This window comes from Callorhinchus milii, unplaced genomic scaffold (genome assembly GCF_018977255.1).
Source record: "Callorhinchus milii isolate IMCB2004 unplaced genomic scaffold, IMCB_Cmil_1.0 Scaffold10, whole genome shotgun sequence".
NCBI lineage: Eukaryota > Metazoa > Chordata > Chondrichthyes > Chimaeriformes > Callorhinchidae > Callorhinchus > Callorhinchus milii.
Window position 1 is genome coordinate 19951880 of NW_024704751.1, and position 24980 is coordinate 19976859.

The 24980-nt window shown below is 42.4% G+C and overlaps 1 protein-coding gene across 4 annotated transcripts in view; it reads left to right on the forward strand.

Moving 5' to 3' along the window:
* Positions 1–24980, forward strand: part of rspo1 (R-spondin 1) — an 87473-nt gene that overhangs the window by 35746 nt on the left and 26747 nt on the right. For 2 of the 4 annotated variants that reach the window (XM_007906741.2, XM_007906743.2), the window contains one exon: positions 9546–9923. In XM_007906741.2, the coding sequence (XP_007904932.1) occupies positions 9689–9923 (235 nt within the window). In that variant the 5' untranslated portion in view covers positions 9546–9688. Of the gene's footprint in view, positions 1–6027; positions 6176–8162; positions 8237–9545; positions 9924–24980 lie in introns of those variants that run through there. The other 2 variants (XM_042338651.1, XM_007906742.2) reach the window with 2 other exon arrangements.

Below are 24980 nucleotides of genomic sequence, written 5' to 3' on the forward strand. Positions count from 1 at the left end.
ATGTGTGTTGGGTGTACTGATGCAGTTTATCCAGCTAAAACCACATATTGAGACTATTGAAAGCACTGTCTGGCAAGCTTTTCCATTTGATCCAGTAGCTTCTAGCTTGTTCAGCTGGAACAAATCTACCCATTAAGTGTTTATTAGGGAGGCTCCCCTATTTTTATAGTATGTATAGTATAAATAATATAATCCTTTAGTTTGATATAATGCCATTGAACTGTTAAGGTGGAGTGTCAGCCTAGACCATGGTGGTTCAACTGGCGGTCCACAAGCTGATTTAATTCCCCCTCACCCCATTTCATCTGGGCCCACCCGCTCCCTCCATAACCTGTGCATAATATGTTATGTTTCTTGAAGGTAAACACAAAAATATTGTTTATGTGGCCCGCGGATGTTTCTCAAATGGGGCAACAGGCCTTCTGCAGTCAAAAGGTTGGATTACCCAGGCCTAGATTGAGTTCAAATTCCCGATGTGGGGCTTGAACTCCCAATCTTCTGACTTGGAGGCGAGAGAGCTACTGACTATGTGCAAATTGACTGCGGCTTTCACCTTCAAAAACACGCAGTCAGGGCACTTTATAGTGAATCTCATGAAGACTTCCACGTGACAGGAAAGGCTGTGTTAACTGCAAGGATTATTATTATTTTTATTTAATTTTGTGTCTGCACCTTGAGTACTAGGAAGCTTGTGGAAATAAACTGAATTGTTTTAGGTTCATTTGGTCTGAACTTTCTCAATGGGGGCTCAGGGGATTTGGAGTCTGATTGTCTCCTACACCCGAGTACACTAGGTATTTAAAAACCTATGTTGTACTGGGTATGGAGTAGTACAGACAGTGTAGTTATATTGCAGCTGATGGCAATCATTTCATCCCCAAAAGCCCTTCTGGAGATCATTTCAGGAATGGGGAACAGCTGGAAGTTATAGTACATGCAAAAACAATGGTATATATGGGGCAACAGTTTCTATTTGTTAATGTAATCCATGTTATTTTTTTTACAAGGAAAGAAAACTCATGTTAATAATTCAAATGGTGCTTTAATTGGCCTAAAGGTCCCACCAAGAGAACATATTGCGATTTCACTGCAGAATGAATGCTTCAAGTCATTGATGTGATGATATAACAGAGAAATTCCATTATAGTAGGGAAACTAAATTATAGGGTTACTGTAACTATAGCTGGAAGTTATAACACATGCAAAAAAAATTGTACTTTGTTATCATTATCATTGATGGAATGTAAAGCATAACCTCAAGAGTTTAGGAATGTAATGGACGTCATCATGACTTTCACAGTGGTAGCCAGGTGGTTTTGAAAGGCTGAATGTGGTTAGACAACTAAGCCGTGCTTACGTTGCATCAGTAAAATGCAATGGATTCGGTGTTGCTATTTCTGAAGTGCAGCTCAAGTCCTTATGACATCATTCGACTAATAGTCCTTGCATTTCAGTATAGCCCTTTTCATGTCAGGTGGATATTCCAAGATACACTATGGAGTGAAATGTCTGTGTATTTTGTAGGCAAACACGGCAGCCAATTTGCACACAGCAATGTTGCACAAACAGCCAAAAAGTGAATGACCAATTTTATTTGGGGATTGTCGGCCATGTTGACCATAAAACACACCTATTGAAGGTTGCTGTGCCTTGAGTGCCATCCTTTGCAGAAGACGTTAAACCCAAGTCCTGTCTGCCTTTTCAGGTGAATGTTAAAGATCTCATGGTACTATTAGAGAAGAGAAAGGAATTTCTCCCAGTGTAATGCACAACAATCCAACAATCAACTTTATCTACAGAATACACAGTCACTATACTTCATAGTAAATAATAATAATAATAATCCTTGCATTTGATATAGCGCTTTTTACGTCGGGAGGACGTCCCAAAGCGCTTCACAGAATATACTGTAAGGTGAATTGACTGTATATTTGTGGGCGAACGGGGCAGCCAATTGCGCACAACAGTGTCCCACAAACAGTCGTGGATTGAAAATGATCAATTTATTATTGTTTTTTTTTGGAGGGATTATTATTAGGTGTGTGGAGTAAGGAAACTTGCCCAAGGTTTCGCCCTGACCTGCCTGGAATTGAACTCAGGTCTCGCTTGCAAAATCCTGTGATGTAAGTTTTGACATTTAAAAGACATGATAAGGCACTATATTATTATCTTAAATTTTAATGCAAAATGGTCTTACAGGCTAATACCGGTAGAATTTTGTACTCACAGTGTCCGCTGGAGTAGAATATCCCATTGATATTTTGGATATGGGATAAGCTTTTGGCAGGTATTAAGTGCATGGAATCTGAAACAAAAATTGGATTAACTGCAGCAAAGAAAGCTCACAAAAATATAGACAGAAGCTTCATTGTGGGGTCACAATGCACAGAAGGCTCTGCTGGGGAAAATCCTATCTACAGGGCTGCCCTATTGCACATCACGAGTGGATTAAGCCTGTTAATACCTCAGTACCTTTGTATCCTGCGAACAACTGAGGACAATTGAGTTGTAAATTTCACCAAAAGCAAAGGACCTGAGAGATTTGAAGTAAATGCAACATTGTTTTCTACATTGTGTGAAATATCAAACTGGTTCTTGAAAGTGAAAAATTTGGAAGTGAAAACTGCCCTCAGCTTTTATCTTGTGGTGAGATATTTTCAGTTTAATTAGGATGGATATCTTTCAGGGGCTTGCCTGTAATGTATTTCTTTTACACAGAAATAACATGCGGGGGACAGAATTAACTTATTTTTGTGATGAGGTGGGACTCGCACAGTGCCTCAGCCTGGCTCAGAGTAGAACTGTTGGCTCTGAATTAGAAAGCACTGTGTAAGGACTTTGAGATCATTGTCTAAGATGGCATTTGGTTGCAGTGCTGGGGTGTGCTTCATTATTAAAATTTTCGTCCTTCAGTTGAGAAGTTAAACCGAGGTCCCTTCTGCCTGTTCAAGTAGATGCGAAAGATCCCATAGCATTTTTCGAGAAAAGAGTTTATTCTGGTATTTTGGCCAACAATTCCCTAGATAAAATTGGTCATTCGTGCATGTTGGCTGGACTTGCATATTTGAATTATTGAATTATTGAATAAAATTGGTGATATTGAATGCTCTTGGTATATTGGCGATATGGAATGATATTGGATGATATTAGATGTTTCATTAACTTGTGATTTTTGAAAGGCAATCATATGAATGAAAAACTGGGAATCCTACCAAAACATAACCTAATATAAATTCCATAGAAATCACTCACTGGTCATGTGTACATGACATTTTCATAAGTAAGCTTCCTAATCAATAAAACATGTTTGGCAAAATCTTTTCATGAAATATGGCCTTTTAAGTAGTCTCATTTTAAGTTTGAAATCAGTTTGAATTTATTTCCTTTGGACCTAGGCTGTGACAGTAGACTTGTTTTCTATGAAAGCCAACAAACTAAATCTCCACAATAATTAATTAATAATTATCACGAAAGGTTTAGATGAAGAAGGCCCATTTGAACTCATCTTTCCAGAATCCCTGCCCCATCGTCTTTCCATCATAGCATCAAGTTTCTTAAAATGAGTCATCCTGACTTGCCCTTCCCGGTAACCCAATTCAGTCGTTGATTGTTTTTGGTTTTTGGTTCAAAGTTTATCATCTCCAAACAGATTTACTCCCATTTTGATTTGCTGTAAATCTAGTGATGTTTGCTAAATCTTCACACGTTTAATTTTCTCAGTGTGACATCACTATCAAACAGAGTAGTACAAATAATAATACTAATAATCCTTGAGTTTGATACAGGACCTGATCACGTCATCATAACATCTCAAAATGCTTCACAGAATATTTTTACCAGTGCAGTGATTGTTTATTTGTTGACAAATCCTCTGAACCCTAAAATTGAAGAGCTCGGAGATGCTACCCTGCATGAAGGACACTGTATAAATGTTCTTGTTGTTGAACTCGTATTGTAATCTTCAACAAGCCATAGTATTTAATGTACTAATTTTCTTTCCTTTAATTGGTTAATTTTAATTTGACATTTTAATCTTTGGTGTCAGCCTGACTCAGTTGGTAACACTCTAGCTTCCGAATCTGAAGGTTCAAGGCCCAATGCAGCGACTTTGAACAAACACAAAGTCTAGGCTAACACTCCAGCGCAGTCCAATATTATTATTAACGATAATTAACCCATTTGTATTCCTTGCATTGATAGCTTGTGATTATTTTTTCTGTTTTTTAGTTATAAAGTGCATAAGTCCCAATCTCTTAGCAACCATGTATCTGACCATTGAGTAGCACAAAAACTGGCTTGATAGCACAACTACAGGTTACAGATCTCAACTCAAGGTTCCCTTGAGGATGTGATAAGCCTTGATTCCCATTGATGGCTCTCTCTCTGTGCTCCAGTGAAGCCTGTGTGAATCACCTTGGCTGCGTAGAGCAATTTGTTGTTATGTAAGCCGTGTTTTTAATTAAATATTTCAATTAGGTTGGATGTGTAGTACGTGACTCCAGGTACATCATTTAAGTTAATTGTGAAATAAACCTGTTGTTTCGTGGTTAGAGTACTCGCCTTACAAGCGAGAGGATCTGGGTTTGAGTCCTGGGCAGGACGAAACGTTGTCCAAGTTTCCTTACTCCACACACCTCTTTTTACCTAGCAGTAAATAGGAACCTGGTTGTTAGTCGATTGGCAGATTGTAATAACTTCTGGGGTAATAAACCCTTGAAAAACATTGGTGACTCAATCCACGACTACAGAAATTTGGGATGTCCTCCCGACGTGAAAGACGCTATACAAATGTAATCTTGTTGCTGTTGCTTGTGGGACGTTGCTGTGCACAATTGGCTATCACATTTTGCCCACAAAATATACAGTCATTTCACTTTACAGTATATTCTGCGAAGTGCTTTGAGACGTCTTGAAGACGTGATAAGGTGCTATATCAAATGTAAGGGTTATTATTATTATATATTATTAACCACTTGCACTTAGCCTGAGGCTCCAATGTTAATTCATTGCTTACTGAGCTGGTTAGGTTTTATTTTACACACAATAAAAAAGTAGTTATTCAAAAGAGTAGAAAAGGAATAATAATAATAATCTTTGCATTTGATCATTGTCGAAATGTCGCAAATGATATACTGTAAATTGTAGTGACTGTGTATTTTTATGAGCAAAACGCAACAGCCAGTTGCGCACAGCGGTGTCCCACAAACAGTTGTGGATTGAGTGGCCGACTTTTTTATTTGGTGGGATTGTTGGCCAGGGTGTTGGCCAGGGTGTTGGCCAGGGTGTTGGCCAGGGTGTTGGGAGGGAGAACCTCCCTCCTCTTTCTGAACAGCGCCGCGGCATCTTCGAGGTCCACCTGAACAGGCAGACGGCACCTCGGTGTCCCGTCTCACGGGAAGGAGGGTGGCCAATTCCTGTGGTGTCACAGGGCAGTCCGGCCGGTCCGGAGCGGTGCGGGGCGGTGCGGTGCGGGGCGCTGTGCCTGCTGATCCAGTCCAGGCTTTCTCTCTGGCCACCTGATTGGGATGAGGAGGTGTGACCAGTGTGTGTGGAGACTCTCTCTGTGGGTTTGGGGTTTGGGTGTTTATTCAATGTGTGAGTTCAGAGGCAGAAACCCTTTGGGGGCGATCGGAGCACAAACCCGTGTATTGCACACACACACACACACACACTGACAGAAGCCTCATTGTCTGATGTGCAGTGGACAGAAGGCAGTATTTTTGGAGAGAAGTCCCATCTGGAGCCCCGAAGTGCTGCCCATCCCTCGCGGGGCAGCTCTGCCGTCACTCGGCGGCACTGAGCTCCGGTACAGCGCTCGGGAACAGCTGAGCGACACATTCTGTATAACCCCCAATAGCTTTTGTCACGGACAGAGCTGCGGTGGCACTGCCCCACACACCGGGGAGACCGGGGCTCAGCACCACCTGACAGCACAGGGGGGGCGGGGGGGGGGGGGGGGGGGAGGGGGACATATTAAAAAGAGCAGTGCTGTGTGTGTGTGTGAGAGAGTGTGTGTGTGTTTTTGCCCAAAAAACACCCAAGAGAAAGTTTCGCAACTGAACAGCAACGTACAAACACAACACAACACAACAAAAAGGGGGAAAAGTCGTCCCAACCATTTGATTTCACTTTAATAAATAAACCGCGCACTGATGGTGTGGGACCTGAGACTCAGGTAAGGCTCTGCTTTTGATATTGTGTACTCTCCCCCTCTGTCTGTCTGTCTCTCTCCCTCTCTGTCTCTCTCTCTCTTTCTCTCTCTGTCTCCCCCTCTCCCTCCCCCTTCTCTCTCCCCCTCTCTCTCTGTCTCCCCCCCCCTCCCTGTCCCTCTCTCCCCCTCTCCCTCTGTCTCCCCCTCTTCCTCTCTCTCCCCCTCTCCCCACTCTCTCCCCCCCTCCCCTCTCTCTGTCTCCCCCTCTCTCTGTCTCCCCCCCCCTCCCTTTCTCTCTCTGTCTCCCCCTCTCCCCCTGTCTCCCCCCCTGTCTCCCCCCCCCCCCCCCCCCCCCCCTCTCCCCATGTTCAGCTGAAAGCGGTCTCTGACTGCAGATTGGAAACAGCGTTTGGTGTCAGTGAGGGTCAGTGAGAGCAAAGCGGTTTGCACACAACGCTGTTTACACCCCAAACTCCCTGAAGCACAGAGAGAGGGATGGAGAGAGTGTGAGAGAGAGAGAGAGAGCTCCAGGGCTCAGCTGCCAACCCCAACCGCAGCCCTAACCTCGTCCCACAGTTTGCACACCGTCCTTTTCCTCCCTTCCCCGTTTATTTTAATTGCACAGCCATCTCGGTGTCGTATTTATTAATACATTATTATTATTGATTATTATTATCATTTATATGAAATAAAAGTGGCCCCGAACAGGACCGATTGTGTCTATTCGCTGTTCAGTTCGTCTCAGCCGCAGGACCTGAAGTTAAGTCACAAGAGACGGTTCTGTCTGGTCGCAAAGTGCTTAATTTCAAGTTTTTTTTTAAAAAAAAGTAATTGGGCAACGACTTTAATCTATTATTGAGGTGGAGGGGTATTATGTTAAAGTCACTCTCTTTGCAGCTGTTTTCTCTGTGGCTCTGTGATGTGAGGCTGTGTCCTGGTGCTGTGGGTGTTGTAGCCCCAACATCTCTCCAATGTCAGTCAGTGCTGAGAGGTGAACGTGAGGAACCCAAATTCATATCGGATTTGCTCTCTCTCTCTGTTTCTCTTTTATTTCACTCTATTTCTCATTGTGTGAAAAGATCCACTGCCCTTTGGGAGACTTCATGGCTCACAGCTGTGAGACAGACATGTGAGGTGTGAAATCCAGGTTTGCCACAGATGGAGATTAAACCCTTTGGCATTTCTGCTTTGCTCCCTTTTTTCTCTCTGACCCTCTATATATAAAAATCTCACTTCCCATTGGATTTCTGAGCACGATCCTTGTTTTTTTTTAAAATGCTGTTTCCAGCGTTTAATTCTCACTGGAGATCCAACCACTTTGGGTCAAAAATAAATCTAAAGCTGAATTTTCCTTAAAAATGGATCCTAGTTAAATCCTTAAATCCTTGGGTTGTATCTCGTGAGACGTTTCTTGTTTGGCGTTAACTCAACCCGTGGAATAAATAATCTTAAAACAACCCTAAACCCGGCGCGGAATGGAATTCATCAGCTGATGGTTATGTTGTCTTTCACTTGCACTCTCTTGAGCTCACCATGAGCGCTGGCGGCACTTTGTGACCGGGAGTGCAAGAGCCCCTTGTCTTTAAATAAATCCAATACTTGCTCCACACACTTGTCACTCTATCTGCCTGTTTCTGCCATGGGTATTCATACATAGGTTAGGAAGCCAGGAGACCCAGAGAGTTGATGGAGTGTTCTCATTGTTATTCTGAAAATCTATTAAGAATGCACAATCCATCAGGGTATACTGATATTGCCAGTGATATTTGTTGCACTTTTTATGGTATTGAAAGCCTTCCAGCTGCATTCAGTTCATCAAATCTTGAGTTAGCCGCTGTGATGCCCTGCGAGTTAGCAGAGCCCTCTGTGTTGAGTTGTGTGTATGTGTGTGTGCGCGTGTAAGGGGTGGGAGAAGTGGGGTGCGTGCGGAGATTGGCAGGACCAACCCCATTTCTTCCCCTCCCCTCCTCAAAACACACCTCCCAGCGGTCAACCCGAGCAGAGTATTAATGGTGTCTGCAACTGAGTCTGGACCCTAATCTTCCTTGGCTGCAGGTTAAATGTTGGCGATGGGAAGGCAGGACGGTAAGAGAATGTAAACGCAAGTGTTTTAATTGAATCGAAAGGGAAAGAAATCTATAAGTCAATTGCAATAATCCGCTGTGATGATGTGAAGTAATAGATGGAATAGAAAGGCAAGCGAATGAACAAGCAAGATGTGGTGGTTTAGAATGGGACTATTTAGCCCTGCTCTGGCTGATGTAGAAAATTTTATCAGTCGGCGGGGGTGAGTGGAAGGGGCCGCAATAAACCGGTGGCAATTGGAAGAGATTGATAACTTCAAATACACTAACTTAGATTTTCAAACCATCGGGAATAGATTGTAGAATGCTTAAAATGCTGCCCGTTATACATGACGCTGATCCATTCAAAGTCCGACCCAGTTAAACTGGGAAGTGAAGCCTTCTCCTCATTTCAGTCTCTTCATGTCCCTGACTTTACTACTCTCTTCTTGAGGTTTAAACTTCTCTCGGAGCTCATTGTAAACAGTGACTATGAACCACGGGAGGGAACGACAGGAGCCATGGGATTGTGTTTAATGTCTGCATGGCCGCTCGCTCAGTGAGATTTGCTATTAATCGGTTTCAGTCGATTTGGAACTGTTTTGAAAGGGCGACTGTTTGAAATAGAACGATCGGCTTCCAGACGTTTTCATTTCAGTTTTAGCAGACGGATGGACGGACGAACGACATTAAAAAGGGGACAAACTAAATTTATTCTGTTTTCTGGTGTATCCTGTTTTTTTACGTCTGCTTCGCTGCCTGTGTGGTTTCAATTCCACACGGAGTCCGATCCTGGAGAGAGAAACCGCTGGAGCTCGGTTGTTTAACCTGTTGCCGGTATCTCACTACCTCTTCCCCCCCCACCCCATCCTCAGCAAATTGAAAATGAACTGCATTACACAGATAAAGAAATACAAATGTGGGTAAAAATTGATGACCTGCGACTGGGTGAATGACCTGCTCTCTTTTCCCTTTGATTTCAGCGCCGCCCCCCCCCCCCCCCCCCACCCCCACAACTTGTCGGTTCTGATCCCGATTTATGAGAATCTTGGGAACAAATTGGATCTGGATTCACCTTGCTCCAGTGCACTTCGTGCTCGTGTTACTCCCATCAATAAGTTTCACGAATTTCGACCCAAAAAATTCGTAAATGTAACTTCTCCAAATAGGGAAGAAACTTTCATTCTCGATTTTTACTATCCAGCAGTTGAGAAGGCTGGCTTTAATGGTAATTCCAGCCCCTCATCCTGGGAACTTTTATTCTAAATGCTGTTTGTACTCATAAGGGCAGGGTATGGACTGTAAGTGATCATTTCTCTTATGTCTTCCAGCTGTTTAGCAGCAATATCCAGAGGATGCACTTCATGTAGCCAATATCTGAATGGATTTTGATGAACCTTACAGCACGGAGTCCTGATCTCAATGGAATTATACCTGGAAACATGCTTCCTCTTGTACCAATTGCGGCTTATGTATGTGGACAGAGTCCTGCGTGTCCAGACTTGCCTGTGTGAGTTGCTATAAAAAACAAACATCTGTATTATTACTTCGGACTCGATCTACCTTCATCAGCATCAACCTTCACCCTGAGCAGAGACAGAGCTTTGCAGTTATTACTATGCAGTTTGGACTATTTTTGGTGGTGATCATTTTAAACTCTATGGATTACACTGGCAGTAGCGTCGCGAAGGGAAGGAGGCAAAGACGAAGTGAGTGGCATAACTTTCATCTCTCTCTCTGTTATTCTCATTGTTCTGAATGGCATTGGCTACTGCAGTGTATTGTAGTGGCAGAGAGACGGGGCTTTGTTGATCTACTGATATTTGTATGAACAATTGCAGTTTCGAAGTGAAGGTGAAATCTTCAAAAACACTCCATATGAATGTTTGTATTTATAATTATACATATCGAAGCAATGTGTTGCTACAATGTATATTGCTGACGTACATATCACAGCGACATATACTGATGTGGAAGGCACTATATCAAATCCAAGGATTATTATTCTTATTCTATATACTACTGTGACATTGTATATTGCGGCAATGTTAGATTTATATTGATTATATATGTAAGTTGTATAAGTGAAAGTATAATGTGACAAATCGCTTTAGGTTTTCCACCCTGGCTCATGAACCTTTTGGGGACGTGAACTTAGATTTGAATCTGGAATCAGACAAGTGCGTGAACAAAAATCTCCCAGCTGCTCCACATTAAGTAACCAGCAGTAAGCCAGGTTCCATCAGCTTCCAGACTGATGGGGAAGGTAGTTGTTCTTCTCTATGGTGCGTGCCAATGCTAATGCGACACTCTGGGGGGCAGCTTTAACCCAGGTACCAGTTGGCACAAGCCTGCTCACTCACTGGTATTAAATTCAGTCTTGATCCAAGATGCCAGGAGGATAACTGGGATGTGGGAATATGACACCGGTACAGGAAAAGGCACATTTTTGGTGCAGTGCCGAGGTTTATTCTTCATGTAACCCATGCTGCACCTTATCTGTAAGTGTTTGATGTGGGCTCTAGGCAGAAACCTTCAGTTCTTAAATTTGCGGAGGACAAATAAAGTCTGTTTTCGGTTACCAAAAGAAACAGCCAAGCATTAAAACCAGGAGGTGATGCGATGTTCATGTTGTCTTAGGCAAGGTTTACTGCAGGAACCTACATTGAACAGTAGATGGAGCAAAAGTTTATTGCCATCATTGACGTGGACCGGAGGGGGTTGTGGTGGGAATGGTCTCACCAGTTCTTGTGTAAGGGTCAAATTTGACATCAGGTCTAACTTGTAAAAATGAAAGTGAACAGAACAAGGTTCTTTTTATAAACTTAAGACCACAATCGCAATAGGTCCTCCTGCAGTTTAGATGTTCCATTCTTTATTTGAGGCATTATTATTCCAGTTGAAAAATTAACTTCAATATTAAATAATCAAGTGAGGTCTGACTCTATGGTCTGAGTCCTTACTGTACGCACTTGACCATCCCTATGGTGATATCTGCTGTTTTTTCTTTCCTTGCACCTTTATGTGTATTTTTCTGATTCTGCACAGTGCAATCTTCTGTCTGCTTTCTTTTTTAGTTTTTTTTAATGAGGATCTATTAATAAAATGCACTGTGTTTGATACAGCGCCCATAACGTCTTGAAGCTCTTCACAAGGATTTGCTGTTGAGTGTAGTCTCTGTAGGTGAAGATGGCAGCTAAATGGCCATGAAGTGACTGACTGATTTATCCGGAGGATTAATGGCCGGGACACCAGGAGAAACATTTTCCTTTTTTTAAATATTTACTTGATTAAGCGTTCTGAGAAGTTGCCCCACGTGAAGGGCTCTATCTAAATTAAATGCAATTTTTTTTTGTTGTTACGGGATCTTTAACGTTCACCTAAATATCTCAACCGAAGGACAGCGCCTCCGATAATTCAATGCCCTCCCAGCACTGCTTTGCAGTGTCAGCCTGTAGTGTGAGCTTGATGTGGGGCTTGAACCCATAACCTTCTGACCCCGAGAAGAGAGCACTACCCACTGAACCAGGCTGCTTTTTGCCAACATCTTGACATGTGTTAGATTCTATTATTAACTCATAGTCTAGGCTGACACTCCGATGCAGTTTTGGGGGAGTACTGCTTTGTCGGAGGTGCCATATTCAGTTGAGATGTTTAACTGAGAAGACAGTTTCTCTGAGTATCCTGGTCAAGAATCCCGAACCAAATAAAGCTGGTTATTCACTTCATGGCTCTTTGTGAAAGCCGGAATGGGGAGGGGATTGTTTTAAGAGTCCCTGAGAGCAGCAGACAAAGATTGGAGAGAAAGAGATCACAAAATGAGGCGAGGCCGTGGAGGTATTTGAAGGTGAAAGTGAGAACTTTAGTTGGTCTGCTGGGGTATAGGGATTTGGTGGACCTGGGCAAGGGTGGAGGAGCCTCTTGCAGGAGGGAATGTGGGCTGTGGAGTTCTGAATTATCTGGAGCTTGGGCAGAGCAGATCTGGGGTTTCCAGCAAACATGGAGCTGGCCGGAGTGGAGGTGCGTGTGGTGATGTTTTTAGCTGTGTTCGGAGTCAACTTGAGGAAATAGCAATGTTGCAGAATTGGAGAATAACAGACTTGGTCAGAACAAAACAGTGAGCTTCCTCACAGCTTTCATGGACTTGAGTGAGCATCTGTGGGGGTTGATGCATTCAGTGCCTGAAGTGTGGAGGCTCTCGTGGGAGCCAAGGAGGATAACCTCAGCCTCAAAATTGTCTCAAAAGGTGGACTGTCCACCACTGCCTGCACTATTGCTCTTCGTGAGGGAGCTGCTGTAATCCAATTTTGTTATTGTTTTCTCATGAGGATCATTCTTTCCTTTTAAATCTAATTGTCATGACTTCAACTTGTGATATGCTCCACATTCTAATACCTCTTTGTGTACAAAGATGTCCTTTTGTGCTTCTGGCAATGACCCTGAGTTTACATATGTCCCCTGCGATGTCCATTACTCGAGTACTAATGTTTGCCAATCAGTCACCACCATTTCCAGACTGATCTCCAGATTTCAGAACTATGTACAACATTGTGCCAGCCTGGCTCAGTGGGTAGCACACTCCCTTCTAGGTTAGAAGGTTATGGGTTCAAACCCCCTTCAGGGACTTTGAATTCACAGTCTAGGCTAACACTCCAATCCAATGCTGGGGGAGCGCTGTACTGATGGGAGGTACTGCCTTTTTCATGAAACCTTAAACTGAGCTCCTGTCGGTGCCCGTTCAGCAGCACCTTCAGGATTCCCAAATATTTATTTTATTAGTGGCACCCTTATTAATTGAGATCTTGCCTGAACTCAGCAACTGTTAAAAATTCCATGGTACTATTTGAAAAGAGAAAGGCTGCTTGACTGTCATCAGCAAGTGCTCTTGATTAACACCGACCCGCCTGGCTCATAAATAGGATTAGAGACTGCCACAGAGACTTGACTTGCTTCCAACATTCTGTTGCCAGGTTTCAGAACCAGCTCGGCTCCAAGGAGATCAAGCTGTAGAAGAGCTTACTTCTGCCAACCACAGCAATTTGAAAACATGAGCTTTGTAACTACCTGGTTGAGACATCACCTTATTATTGCTGTGGACAATTGGCTGCCGTATTCCACCCACGAAATATAGAGTCAGTTCACTTCACAGTATATTCCTTGAAGTGTTGTGAGACGTCTGAAAGACGTGATAAGGCGCTGTATCAAATGTGAGGATTATAATTATTATCAAGGTAATGGCAAAGTTTGGCTTTGACTCTTGTAAACTGTAGCAGGAAGGGAAGTCTGAGGGAAGGAAGGAGTCCATCCACAACAATAACTTGCATTTATACTGTACTCTACACATGGGGTAGTGTCTCAGGGAGCTAGGATTCTTAAGGTCCTGAAAAGGAAGGTTTTAAATCAGAGTAGAGTCTGGATGAATCTTGATTTGAACAGAGGGAGGACAAGCAAGAGCATGGAGATGAAGAAACAAATGACAAGCTACCACAACAACAACTTTTATTTATACAGCGCCCTTCACACAGGGTAGGGTCTCAGAGAGCTCAACAGTAGCTGAACCTGACGCCAAACCGGGGAGAGAGGGAGGTGACTGTAGGCATGATCGAAGAGGAAGATTTTTGGGTGTGATCTGAAAATGGAGAAGGAGGGGGCAAGGCAGAGGGATTGAGTTTCAGGGCATAGATGCCAATGGTAGAACGGAGGAGCTGTCTCCACATGTTCATATTGGTGCTGCCGTGACACTGCCTCAATGGTTTTCATTTTCCTTTTATCTGTTATTCATTCTTTTTGTTTGTTTCCTCTCTCTATTCCTTTGCTTTTTCTCTTGCATTTTCGAATGTCACCCTTCGATCACGGGACATCGTTGGCACAGAGTAGCTGCCAGATCCTCCTCTAAATAACAATTTTACATTATAAACAGTTTTATTTATTCTTAGACAATTGTCTCATTATCTGATACTGTTTTTTTTTAAAAAAATTCATAGAATGTTACGGCACAGAAGGAGGCCATTCAGCCCATCGAGTCTGTTAATATCTGACTCGGGTGAACGTACAGGGCTGCTTTGCCTTTGCTGTTTCAAAGGAATATGAAGTTTTCCTCCCTTTTCATCTTGGTTTATATTCCCCTCCTTATTCCAAATTTATCCCCAAAATATTGAACTTTAGCTCACACAGTCTGGGATGACAATCCAATGCAGTGCTGGGGATGTTTTGCATTGTTGGAGGTGATGTACTTTGGATGAGATGTTAAACCGAGGTCCTATCTGTCTATTGAGGATGATGTTAAAGATTCTATCTGAAAATAGAAGGGAGTTTCTCTCTTCCAGTGACCTGGCCAACAATTCCCCAAATAAAATTGGTCACTCACTTCATATGGTTTGTGGGACTTTACTGTGCATAAATTGGCTGCCATCTTTGTTCACAAAATACAGTCACTACACTTTACAGTATATCCCAGTGGTAGCCAACCTGTGGCCCGTGGGTCTGAAGTGGATAGATTGTACAGTAGATTGCTATTTGGGTGAACGTTGACTTTGTTTCTGATCAATTATATTTTGCAAAGCGTTTTGAGATGTTCATTTTTACTTGAAAGTTGCCATCTGAATGCAAGTTAATATTAACAACAGAGACTTCTTAGGGAGACTTTGCTTTAGGGGGTCTAAAATACAAGTTGCTCTGGTAACCCAACCCACATGTTAGATACCAGTAGTATTGATATAATTGAAAAATGCGAGCAGAGTTGGGAGTAAGGAATTGGAAATATTTGATAGTTTCACTCAGTGGGTGAGATGGAGTTGGGGTTAAAATTGAAGCTTTGTCATCAATAGACATTTGGCAAATGGACGATCCATTCATGGAACTGATCGTTACCTCAACCTAGAGGCTATTTCAAATTCACAATGTCTTCCTTTAACCCTCAAAGTGCTGGGCACGACACCATTGAGGTCCAGTCACAATTTGGCTTCCACTGCCTGATTCACCTCCAAGATTGATTTGAACAGGATATACTCTAAAGTATAGCGATTGTGTTTTGTGGGTGAACCCAGCAGCCAATTTACGCACAGCAGCGTCCCACAAACAGACCAATTTTATCACGGGTTTGTTAGCAAGGACACTGAGAGAAATTCCCTTCTCTTTTCAAATAGTGCTGTGAAATCTTTAAGTTTACCTGAATAGGCAGACGGTACCTCAGTTTGTGGAATCCCGTAACATAGTGATTAGTGCGCTGAAAGGCACTCTGTAGTAGTGTTGTTGTTGCCTCGCAAGAGAGAGGATCCAGGTTCGATTCCTGGGTGGGGTGAAACCTTAGGCAAGTTTCCTTACTCTACACGCCTCTGTTTACCTAGCAGTGAGTAGCAACCAGTTGTTAGTCGATTTGTGGATTGCTTTCCAGCAGTAATAATCCTTCCAAAAAAAATATTTGGTCACCTCAATCCACGATAGTTTATGGGACACTGCTCTGCGCAATTGGCTGCCGTGTTTTGCCCAGCCCCAAAATACGGTCAATTACAATATATTCTGTAAAACGCTTTGATGCCTCTCAACAATGTGATGTGGCGCTAAATCAAATGCAAGGGATATGACCATTATTAGTTTAATACCTTGTTCAAAGGATGACAGCGTAGCCCTCTTTCAGTGCTGCACCAGCCTAGACATGAGCTCAGTCCCGATGTGAACACATAATCTTTTGACTCAGAGGCCAGAGTGCTTCCTCAGACTGAGCCAGACTGACGCATAATGTTACAGCCTCTCAGACAAAATTGAAGATCAGCAGGGATGTGGAAAATTGTTAAATATAGTTGTCATTTGGAAGCTGTTTCTTCTTAAGAGATGCAGAAGTCCATCTTTCAAATTAAACATTTCCCACAGTTTTGCACGCCCTTAAATTTGAAGACAGAAATGCTTAAGGCTAACCTTAGGGTGAATGTTAGTGCTTATGAATCATTTCATTTTATTGTTTATTTTTGTAACGTTGTCTTAGTGTTACACTAACGCTATTCCTGGTGATTTCAGTTGCTATATTATTGTAATTTCTTTCAGCCTCACGTAATGTGTTTTGATCATAAACTGACCATCATTTGGAGTCTATTTCTGCTGGGATATTATTAGGCCAGTTTATGGAGATCTGTCTAGTCTGGCCTGGCAGGACCTAGAGTATTGCATTATCGTCCATTCCCTCCACTAAGCGGGTTCCAGCCTGTTCCACGTCCCCCGCCTTGTCCGCCCCATCGGCAGTCCGGACTTAAGCCATCAGCCTCTCTGCCTCCACTCTTTGGAGTTCCATCCCACAGTCCCTTCTCTTCGCCTCCTCCCTTGTCTCCTTCAAGGCCTGTCTCAAGACCCTCCTCTTCGACTGTGTCTTCGGTCACCCTTCTACCAATGATAATTTGGTCACTCAATCCACGACTGTTTGTGGGACGCTGCTGTGCGCAATTGGCTGCTGCGTTTCGCCCACAAATATACAGTCAATTCACTTTACAATATATTCTGTGAAGCGCTTTGAGATGTCTCAAAGACGTGAAAAGTGCTATATTAAATGCAAGGGTTATTTATTATTATAAATACCCACCTTCTCTGCCTTCCACCCCTCCTGATCCCAACCCCCAGCTAGGGTCCAAATCCTTGACTGTTCAGTGCCTTGGGATGTCCTCCTGAAATGAAGGGCGCTTTTGTAAATATAATTTGTTGTTGCATATGGGCTGGTCGCTGCTACGTAAATGGGGCTACCCAGGTCCTTGAAGCAGTGCAGAGAAGAGAAATGAGGATGATCCCCTGTGTTAGAAGAATAAGCTATGGCAAGGATTAGACAAGCTAGAGCTATTCAGTCGAGAGAAAACTACTCTGAGGGGGCCTTGTAGAAGTGTATAAACTTTTCAAAAAGGAAACCCACATCAGTACTTTAGGATGCAACAAGACAACAACAAATTACATTTGTACAGTGCCTTTCATGTCAGGAGGACGTCCCAAGGCACTGGGGAGTAGAACAAGAGGATATGGGTTGCAGGACAGATACCAGGACATTTTTCTTTACCCAGAGGATAATCAACAACTGGAATGAGTAATTAGGATGGATGACTTGAATTCCTAAGAATCAGTTTGATTCTGTGATTGATGGGAAGATGGTAGGGTGGGTGTTTTAGACGATGAGATCAGATGGGCTGAAGGACATTCTTCATCCAAACGGATCTTGTAATCTATACTCTCAATCTGATCTAAAGCTGAGCTGAGGTGCTCAGGGCTGAATTGGGCACCAGAAGGAGAGCCTGTTCTTACCTGGCTGTGGATTGTGGGGGTGAAGAATGAACAAGTTTGTGCAGTGGAGGCCGGAACAGAGAGATTAAGGAAATGGTGGTAGTGAGCCAGTGCATGGCAAATTTGGCAGTCTTATGACTGACAGTTAACTCCCACGCGAGGGAATCTCACCTGAGATCGCAAATGTGTCAGCAACAAGTCAAATTCCATTTCCGGACAACCATGGTTTGAACCAAGTACCTCTTTTAAATGTTTTAAAACATTCTAAAGCTGTCTCAGAGTAATCTAGTGATCCGTCACCTTTATCCTCCGAGAATTCTGTTGCTTAAAGCTCAATGAACTCTTTTTACAATTTCCAATCACGTGTGCAGTACGTAGCTCGCCAGCAGAGAGTTACTTAACATTTCCAACTGAATGGTTGACTGGTAGTTTGAAAAGATATACAGAGACAACTAGCTATCTCTTAGTAAACAGACAGAACGGGAAGTTCAAATGCAGGTTATTATGCAGACTTTCTAAACTCAGACAAAGGTGATGGTGGTACATTAACACAGACCTGTTTTACGCCCACATCTGCTTGCTGGAAGGCTTAGATCTGTAACTGTGCATAGTCTTGGCCTACAAGACCATTTTTGTCTTAAATTTTAAGAAGTGCGGGAACATTTCCAGCTTAATTTGGAAGCCGCTTCTTTCAAGAATCTGGGCAGCACAGAAGGAGGATGAATCTTGCCTCTGTTACAGCTTTAAAATCAAAATCAAAACAGTTAGAACTAAACCCAAGAGGAATATAACAAGAAGAAGAATGGTAATCACACAGGTGTGAGAGAGAGTTGTGAAGAAGTGGAATGCTCTGCTGTCTATCTCTCACTCAAACAACCCTATTGATTCCATCTCTGCAGAAAGCTGTAGAGATGAAATCAATAGGGTTGTTTATGTGAGAGATAGACAGAGACTTGGAACATAGAGGTTTTAAGCGGTATAGTGAAAGGCAGGGCATAGAAATGAAAAGCTCTGCTAAGATGTTATAAATTAGTGGAACAGGCTTGATGGGCTGAATGGCCTCCGTTCCTGCTTTCTATGTTCCCATGTAAGAACTGTGGAAAATATTTACAATAATAATCCTGCATTTGATAAGAGCGCCTTATCACGTCATTGAGACGTTTCAAAACGCTTCACAGAATATATTGTAAAGTGGAATGCCTGTCTGTCTTAAAATTTGAAAATCCAATAAATAATTAAGACTTAGTTTATGGGGGATTTCCTACAATTCTGCACTGTTTTAACACAAAGTGGTCTCGTAGGCTAAGAGGAAGCGAAATTGCGGGTCTGTTTTCCTTTTTAAAATGATTGGGAGCACAAGGCAATAGTTTCATATCATAAAAAGTTTTAAGTTATTGTTTTCATAATTTTGCTTCTTCATTGAGCATGGGACTGAAGACGTCACCATTTACCAATCATTTAAAATAGTTTCTAAGCTTCAATTTAGCTGTCATCTGTCCACTCTGGCACCCACACAGTCAATAGTGACCTGATCAGAACAGCATAAGTGTAGCTCTACTGGGAACAAATTAAATTTCTTTTCTTAATTACACAGGGAGTAATGGATAGTTTGGAGCAGTTCTAAGGCAGCATTATTATAAGGGAGTTTCTCTCTCCTGGTGTCCTGGCCAACAATCCACCAAATAAAATCAGTCACTCGCTTCATGGCTATTCATAGGATGTTGCTGTGCACAAATTGAATGCCGTGTTCTCCCAAGAACAAGTTTACTGCACTTCACAGTAAAATCCTGTGAGCACTTTGAGATGTCTTTCTGTAAAGTGACTATGTATTTGTAGATGAACACGGTGTCAATTTTCACACAACAACAGCACGCAAACAGCCAGGAAGTTCATTTTTATTTGGGAATTGCCCAGGAAACTCCTTCTCTTTTCGAGTCATGACATGGGATTTTTAACTTCTTGGACGGCCAACCGGGACCTCGGTTTAATGTCTCACGTGAAGGATGGCACTTCTGACCATGCAGCACTGAAATGTGAAGTCCTGTAGCGTATTGGTTAGAGCACTCACCTCGCAAGCGAAGGGACCTGGGGTCAATTCCCAGGCAGGCTGAAACCTTAGGTAAGTTTCCTTACTCCATGTGCCTTTGTTTACCTAGCAGTAAGTAGGAACCCGGATGTTCGACGATTGGTGGATTGCTTTCTAGAAGATAATAATCCCTTAAAACAATTAATTTGAGCATTCAATCTGTGACTATTTGTGGGACGCTGCTGTGCCTAATTGCTGCGTTTCACCCAAAAAATATACAGTCAATTCACTTTGCAGTATATTCTGTGAAGCACTTTAAGTCGTCCAAACAACGTGATGAGGCGCTATATCAAATGCAAGAATTATAGGGTAGTTAATGTACTATCAGCTGAGACTATGAGCTCAGAGCACTGATGTGGGGCTGGAACACACAACTCCCTGACTCAGAGGTGACCGAGCTATTAGCTGAGGCAGCACCAAATCGTGTAGACTACAAGGTCACAAGTTCACTTCCTGTGCTGAGTTAGCTAATCCCACCAGGGGAAACGTTGTGCCTGACATCAATCTCCATGAGAAGAGGAATACAAATCTCTGCTAAACTTCACTCCTGCTCCTATCTAATAACCCCCAGCGGGGACGTGGATATGGGGCATTGGGTGAGAAGAGGGACAGAGGACAGTCTTGTCCTCCACAAGACCTGGCTCACTGACTTGCCTCAGACGTGAAGACTGGTCACGTGGGTCAAGTACAGGAGGGACACCAGTGTCGCAAAAGCTACTTGTTAAATTTTTAATGCGCAAATACAGCAGCAACTTGAAGCACTTCAGACTTTTTCTGTAGAATGTCATGACTGTGTATTTGCGCACAACAATAACACAACAATATCGTGGAGTCCTGTAGCTCAGTGGTTAGAGCACTCGCTTTGCAAGTGAGAGACCTGAGTTCAATTCCAGGCAGAGGGCGAAACCTTGGGCAAGTTTCCTTACTCCATACAGAGCCTAATAATAATCCCTCCAAAACCAAAAACAATAATAAATTGGTCATTTTCAATCTACAACTGTTTGTGGGACATTGCTGTGCGCAATTGGCTGCCGCGTTCGCCCACAAATATACAGTCAATTCACTTTACAGTGTGTTCTGTGAAGCGCTTTGGGACGTCCTCCCGACGTGAAAAGCGCTATATCAAATGCAAGGATTATTATTATTTTTCATGGGTTTATAACTTTGCCATCAGAGAAGTGTGACTGAAGATTTAGGAAGTGGGCTATAACAGTGAGTTAAAGGAAGAAGCAAAGGATATGGGAGAGAGGCCGAGAAAGGGACCAAGTTGAACCTGAATGCTGCTCTAAACTTGGATCAAAATTTTGAATAGAGATAAAAGACTCACTTTGTGGCTGTTTATGAGACATTGTTGTACTCAAATTGTATTCCCCTGCAAATGCAGTGATTTCACTTGCCAGTAACTCCTGTGAAGCTCTTTGAGACGTCTTGAAGATTTGATATGGCGCTGTATCAAATGTAAGAATTATTATCATTACTCTTAACAAAAGTCTAGAAACTACACTTCCTGTGCATTTAGTTAGTGTTCACATTTGTATCACAAAATAAGTGGAGGAAAGATTCAGCAAAACGGCTGCTCCTGATGAGGATTCACTGTTTGAGTCATTCACAAAGTGACACAGACCATATCAAATGAAACATTACATAATATAATCATAACAACTTCAGTGTGAGGATTTCGTTTGAGATTTGGAGTTGTCCACAGTCGCCACAGTAACGGGCCAGTTCCAACTCTCACTCAGTCGTCACTTTTCTCCCACTCAGCCAGAGGAAATGGGGCTTGACGTAATTAAAATAATAATTAAAATAATGGGCAACGCTGCCACATGCTGCAGAGAGAGAAATGTGGTGTGCTGTGTTGTCCAATGGATTACCACAATGTTTTAGAGCCAACTTCTAACTTAGCCTTGACAAGCCCACTTGACATGTTCGTCTTTCAAATATTAGTCTTGGGTGTCTCAGAAGAGCATAGTTTAACACAGCCAGTCAATACAAATATAAACAAACACAGAATAAGCAAACAGAATTCAGCCATTGAGGCGAGGGATAGCGAAAACCACCACCCATATTATTATCTTATAAGAAACTTTAGGATATAATTTGCAGTATTCCTTAATATGTTCCTTATCTTATTTAAGGAAGGCGTTAAGGGACGCTATTAGGATGTGCTGCCTTATTGCAAGAGGTACGTTCCTTTTAGGGTCCTCGCTAGCTAAGCCCAGAATCTCTCAGACAAAAGTTAATTTTTTTTTAGCTAGGAATTTCCACATAGAGGTGGGATGCATGGAAATCTCAGCTTGGTTTGGATACTCTTAAGCACGGTGATGGGTTTCCACACGTGTCAAACTGACCCCCAAAAAATTGTAGAGTAAGTCAACTGAAATCGCTGCACGTTGCATTTGTTGAACGCACTTGTCTCTGATCACACAAACTGTGATCCTATTGATTTATCCCAGCAGATAACCTCAGAAACTGTTTTTTATTCATTTAACTTCAGGAAATTATTCTTTTTACAGGCAAATAAAATGCAATTCAACATTCTGTCACGCCCCCTCTCTATCTGCCTTTAAAACCTACATTTCCATTCGTGCCTTTGGCATGCATCCCTCTTTAATGATTGCATTTATAATAATAATAATAATGCTTGTATATCTCACCTTATCATATTGTCAAGATATTGCAAAGCGCTTCACAGGATATACTGTAATGCGATTTGACATGGAGTGAGTGACAAGTTTTTTTAATATTTGGGCGATTGTTGGCCAGGACACAAGAGAAACTCCCTTCTTTTTCAAATAGAGCCAAGGGATCTTTAACGTCCATGTGAACAGGCAAAGAGGCCTTTGTTTAACTTCCCATCTGAAGGATGGCACCTCCGACAATGCCCCCAACCCCTACCCCCAGCATCGCATTGGAGCGTCAGCTTAGACTATGATTCCAAGTTCTGACTTGGGTCTGGACACCCACATCCTTCTGACTCAGAGGCGAGGCTAGCACACAGTTTACGTTACACTTTAAGGAATACCACAAATGTTACTGATCTCTTTTGAAGATCTTTGTAGAATAAGTCAGCATGTTACGTTTATTGAAAGCACTTGCTTCTGTTCTCACAAACTGCCAAATGAAGGAAATTGCATAAATGCAAATTGATGTTGCTCTTAAGTAATACTAATCTTTGCATTTGGTATAGCACCATATCACGTCTACGTGGAGGCCTGTAGGACAGCGGTTAGAGCATTTGCCTCATAAGCGTGAGGACCTGGGTTCAATTCCCAGGCAGGGCGAAATGTTGGGTAACTTTCCTTGCTCCACACCCCTCGGTTTACCAAGCAGTAAGTAGGAACCCAGTTAGTTGATTGGTGGATCATTTTTCCGGGGGTAATAATTCCTTCAAAAAGAAATAATAATAAACTGGTCACTTCAATCCACGACTGTTTGTGGGACGCTGCTGTGCGCAACTGGCTGCTGCATTTTGCCCACAAATATCAATCAATTCACTTTACAGTTTATTCTGTGAATCGCTTTGAGATATCTTGAAGATGTGATAAGGCACTATATCAAATGCAAGGATTATTATACAATAATATACTGTAAAGTGACTTGACTGCATATTTTGAAAGAACTTGAGAGCAACAAGGAATAGCACGATACAGAGAGTGACACAGTTGTATACTAGAGCAGTGCACTGAAACTATTCAAATTTAACCTCACTCGAAAGTCACATTTCCGATTCCCACTTGATACCATCTGATGTGAGCCGAACCATTTAGATTTACTTTGAGCCTATAGGAGTCAGGTTGTAGCTCTTTCACCCTCAGCTGGACAGTTGTGGGTTTATCCCCCACATCATGACTTTGATCATGTTGTGGAGGATGAGTCGGCCGACGGTCTGAGTTGATAGTCAAATGCAGTGCAAGGGGTGCTTCATTGTTAGGAATGCTGTACTTAATATTAATAATAATAATAATCCTTGTATTTTATTTAGCGCCTTATCACCTCTTCTAGACGTCTCAAAGCCCTTCACAGAATATACTGTAAAGTGAATTGACTGTATATTTTCTGCCCGAAACGCAGCAGCCAACCGTGGAACTGCAGCGTCCCACAAACAGTCGTAGATTGAGCAACCAAACTTTTTTTTAAAAGAGCTTATTACCCCCGGAAAAGCGATCTGCCAATCGACTAACAACTGGGTTTCTATTTACTGCTAGGGAAGCAGAGATGTGTGGAGTAAAGAAACTTGCCTAAGGTTTCACCCTGCCTGGGAATCAAACACAGTTCCTCTTGTTTGCGAGGCGAGTGCTCTAACCAATACTCTGCAGGACTACTTCAAATGACATGTTAAACCGAGGTCCTGTCTGTCTCTTCAGGTGGATGTTAAAGATCGCGTGGCACTACTCAAAGGGAAGGGCGTTTCTCCTGTGTCCTGGCCAACAATACCCCAGATAAATTTGGTCGCTCACTTCATGGCTGCTTGTGGGATATTTGTCTGTGCAAATTGGCTGCTAGGATTGCCTGCAAATACACAGTCTCAGCACTTTACAAAATACTGGCTGAGGCTCTGTCAGATGTTTTGACAATAAATGCATATCAATTGCAAAGATTATTCATATTATGCATTGTGTATTTGAGACTTGCTGGTTGAGACTATTTGTTATTTGCACTATCAACTGTCGCCCCAACAATCTGGGTTGAATTTATATCTAGGCTCTGAAGATAAACGGTGATGTAATTCGGATCCACTCCCCAGACCTCTAAATGATGGAGGCGTTTAAATTACGAGGGGGGTCGTAATAACGTAAATCCAGAGAGATAGTTTCCATTGGACGGTGAGTCAGTAACTGGAGGGCACAGACATCAGGTAATTAGCAAAAAAGCGAAGGGAATGTTTAGGAGAAACTTTTTTTTACACACAGAGGGTTGTTAGGACATGGAACTGAGATTGAGGCTGAATCCTGAGTCTGTGTTGATCGGCATAAATCAAGAAATATTCAATCAAGAAAATTTATTTTGTTGGCCGACCAAAAAAATTGGCCACCACTGCATTAGATAAATATCTGAAAGGGAGAATTGCAGAAGAGTTTGGGGTGTGGAAAAGGGACTAAATTCATTCAGAGAAATTTTTGCCGGTATCCTGACGGATAATCCCCCAGATTCGCATTGGTCATTCACTTCTTGGCTGCTTGCAGGACGTGGCTGTGCACAAATTTGCTTCTGCATTTGCCTGGAAAATACACAATCACTACACAGTAACTCCTGTAAAGTGATTTGGGAGGTTTTCAATATTGTAGGTGCAATATCAAACACGAGGATTATTATTCTTGATAATATTAATAATCCTTGCATTTTGATACAACGCCTTATGTCATTGAGGCGTCTCAAAACGCTTCATAGAATATATTGTAAACCGAATTGACTGTATATTTTGTGG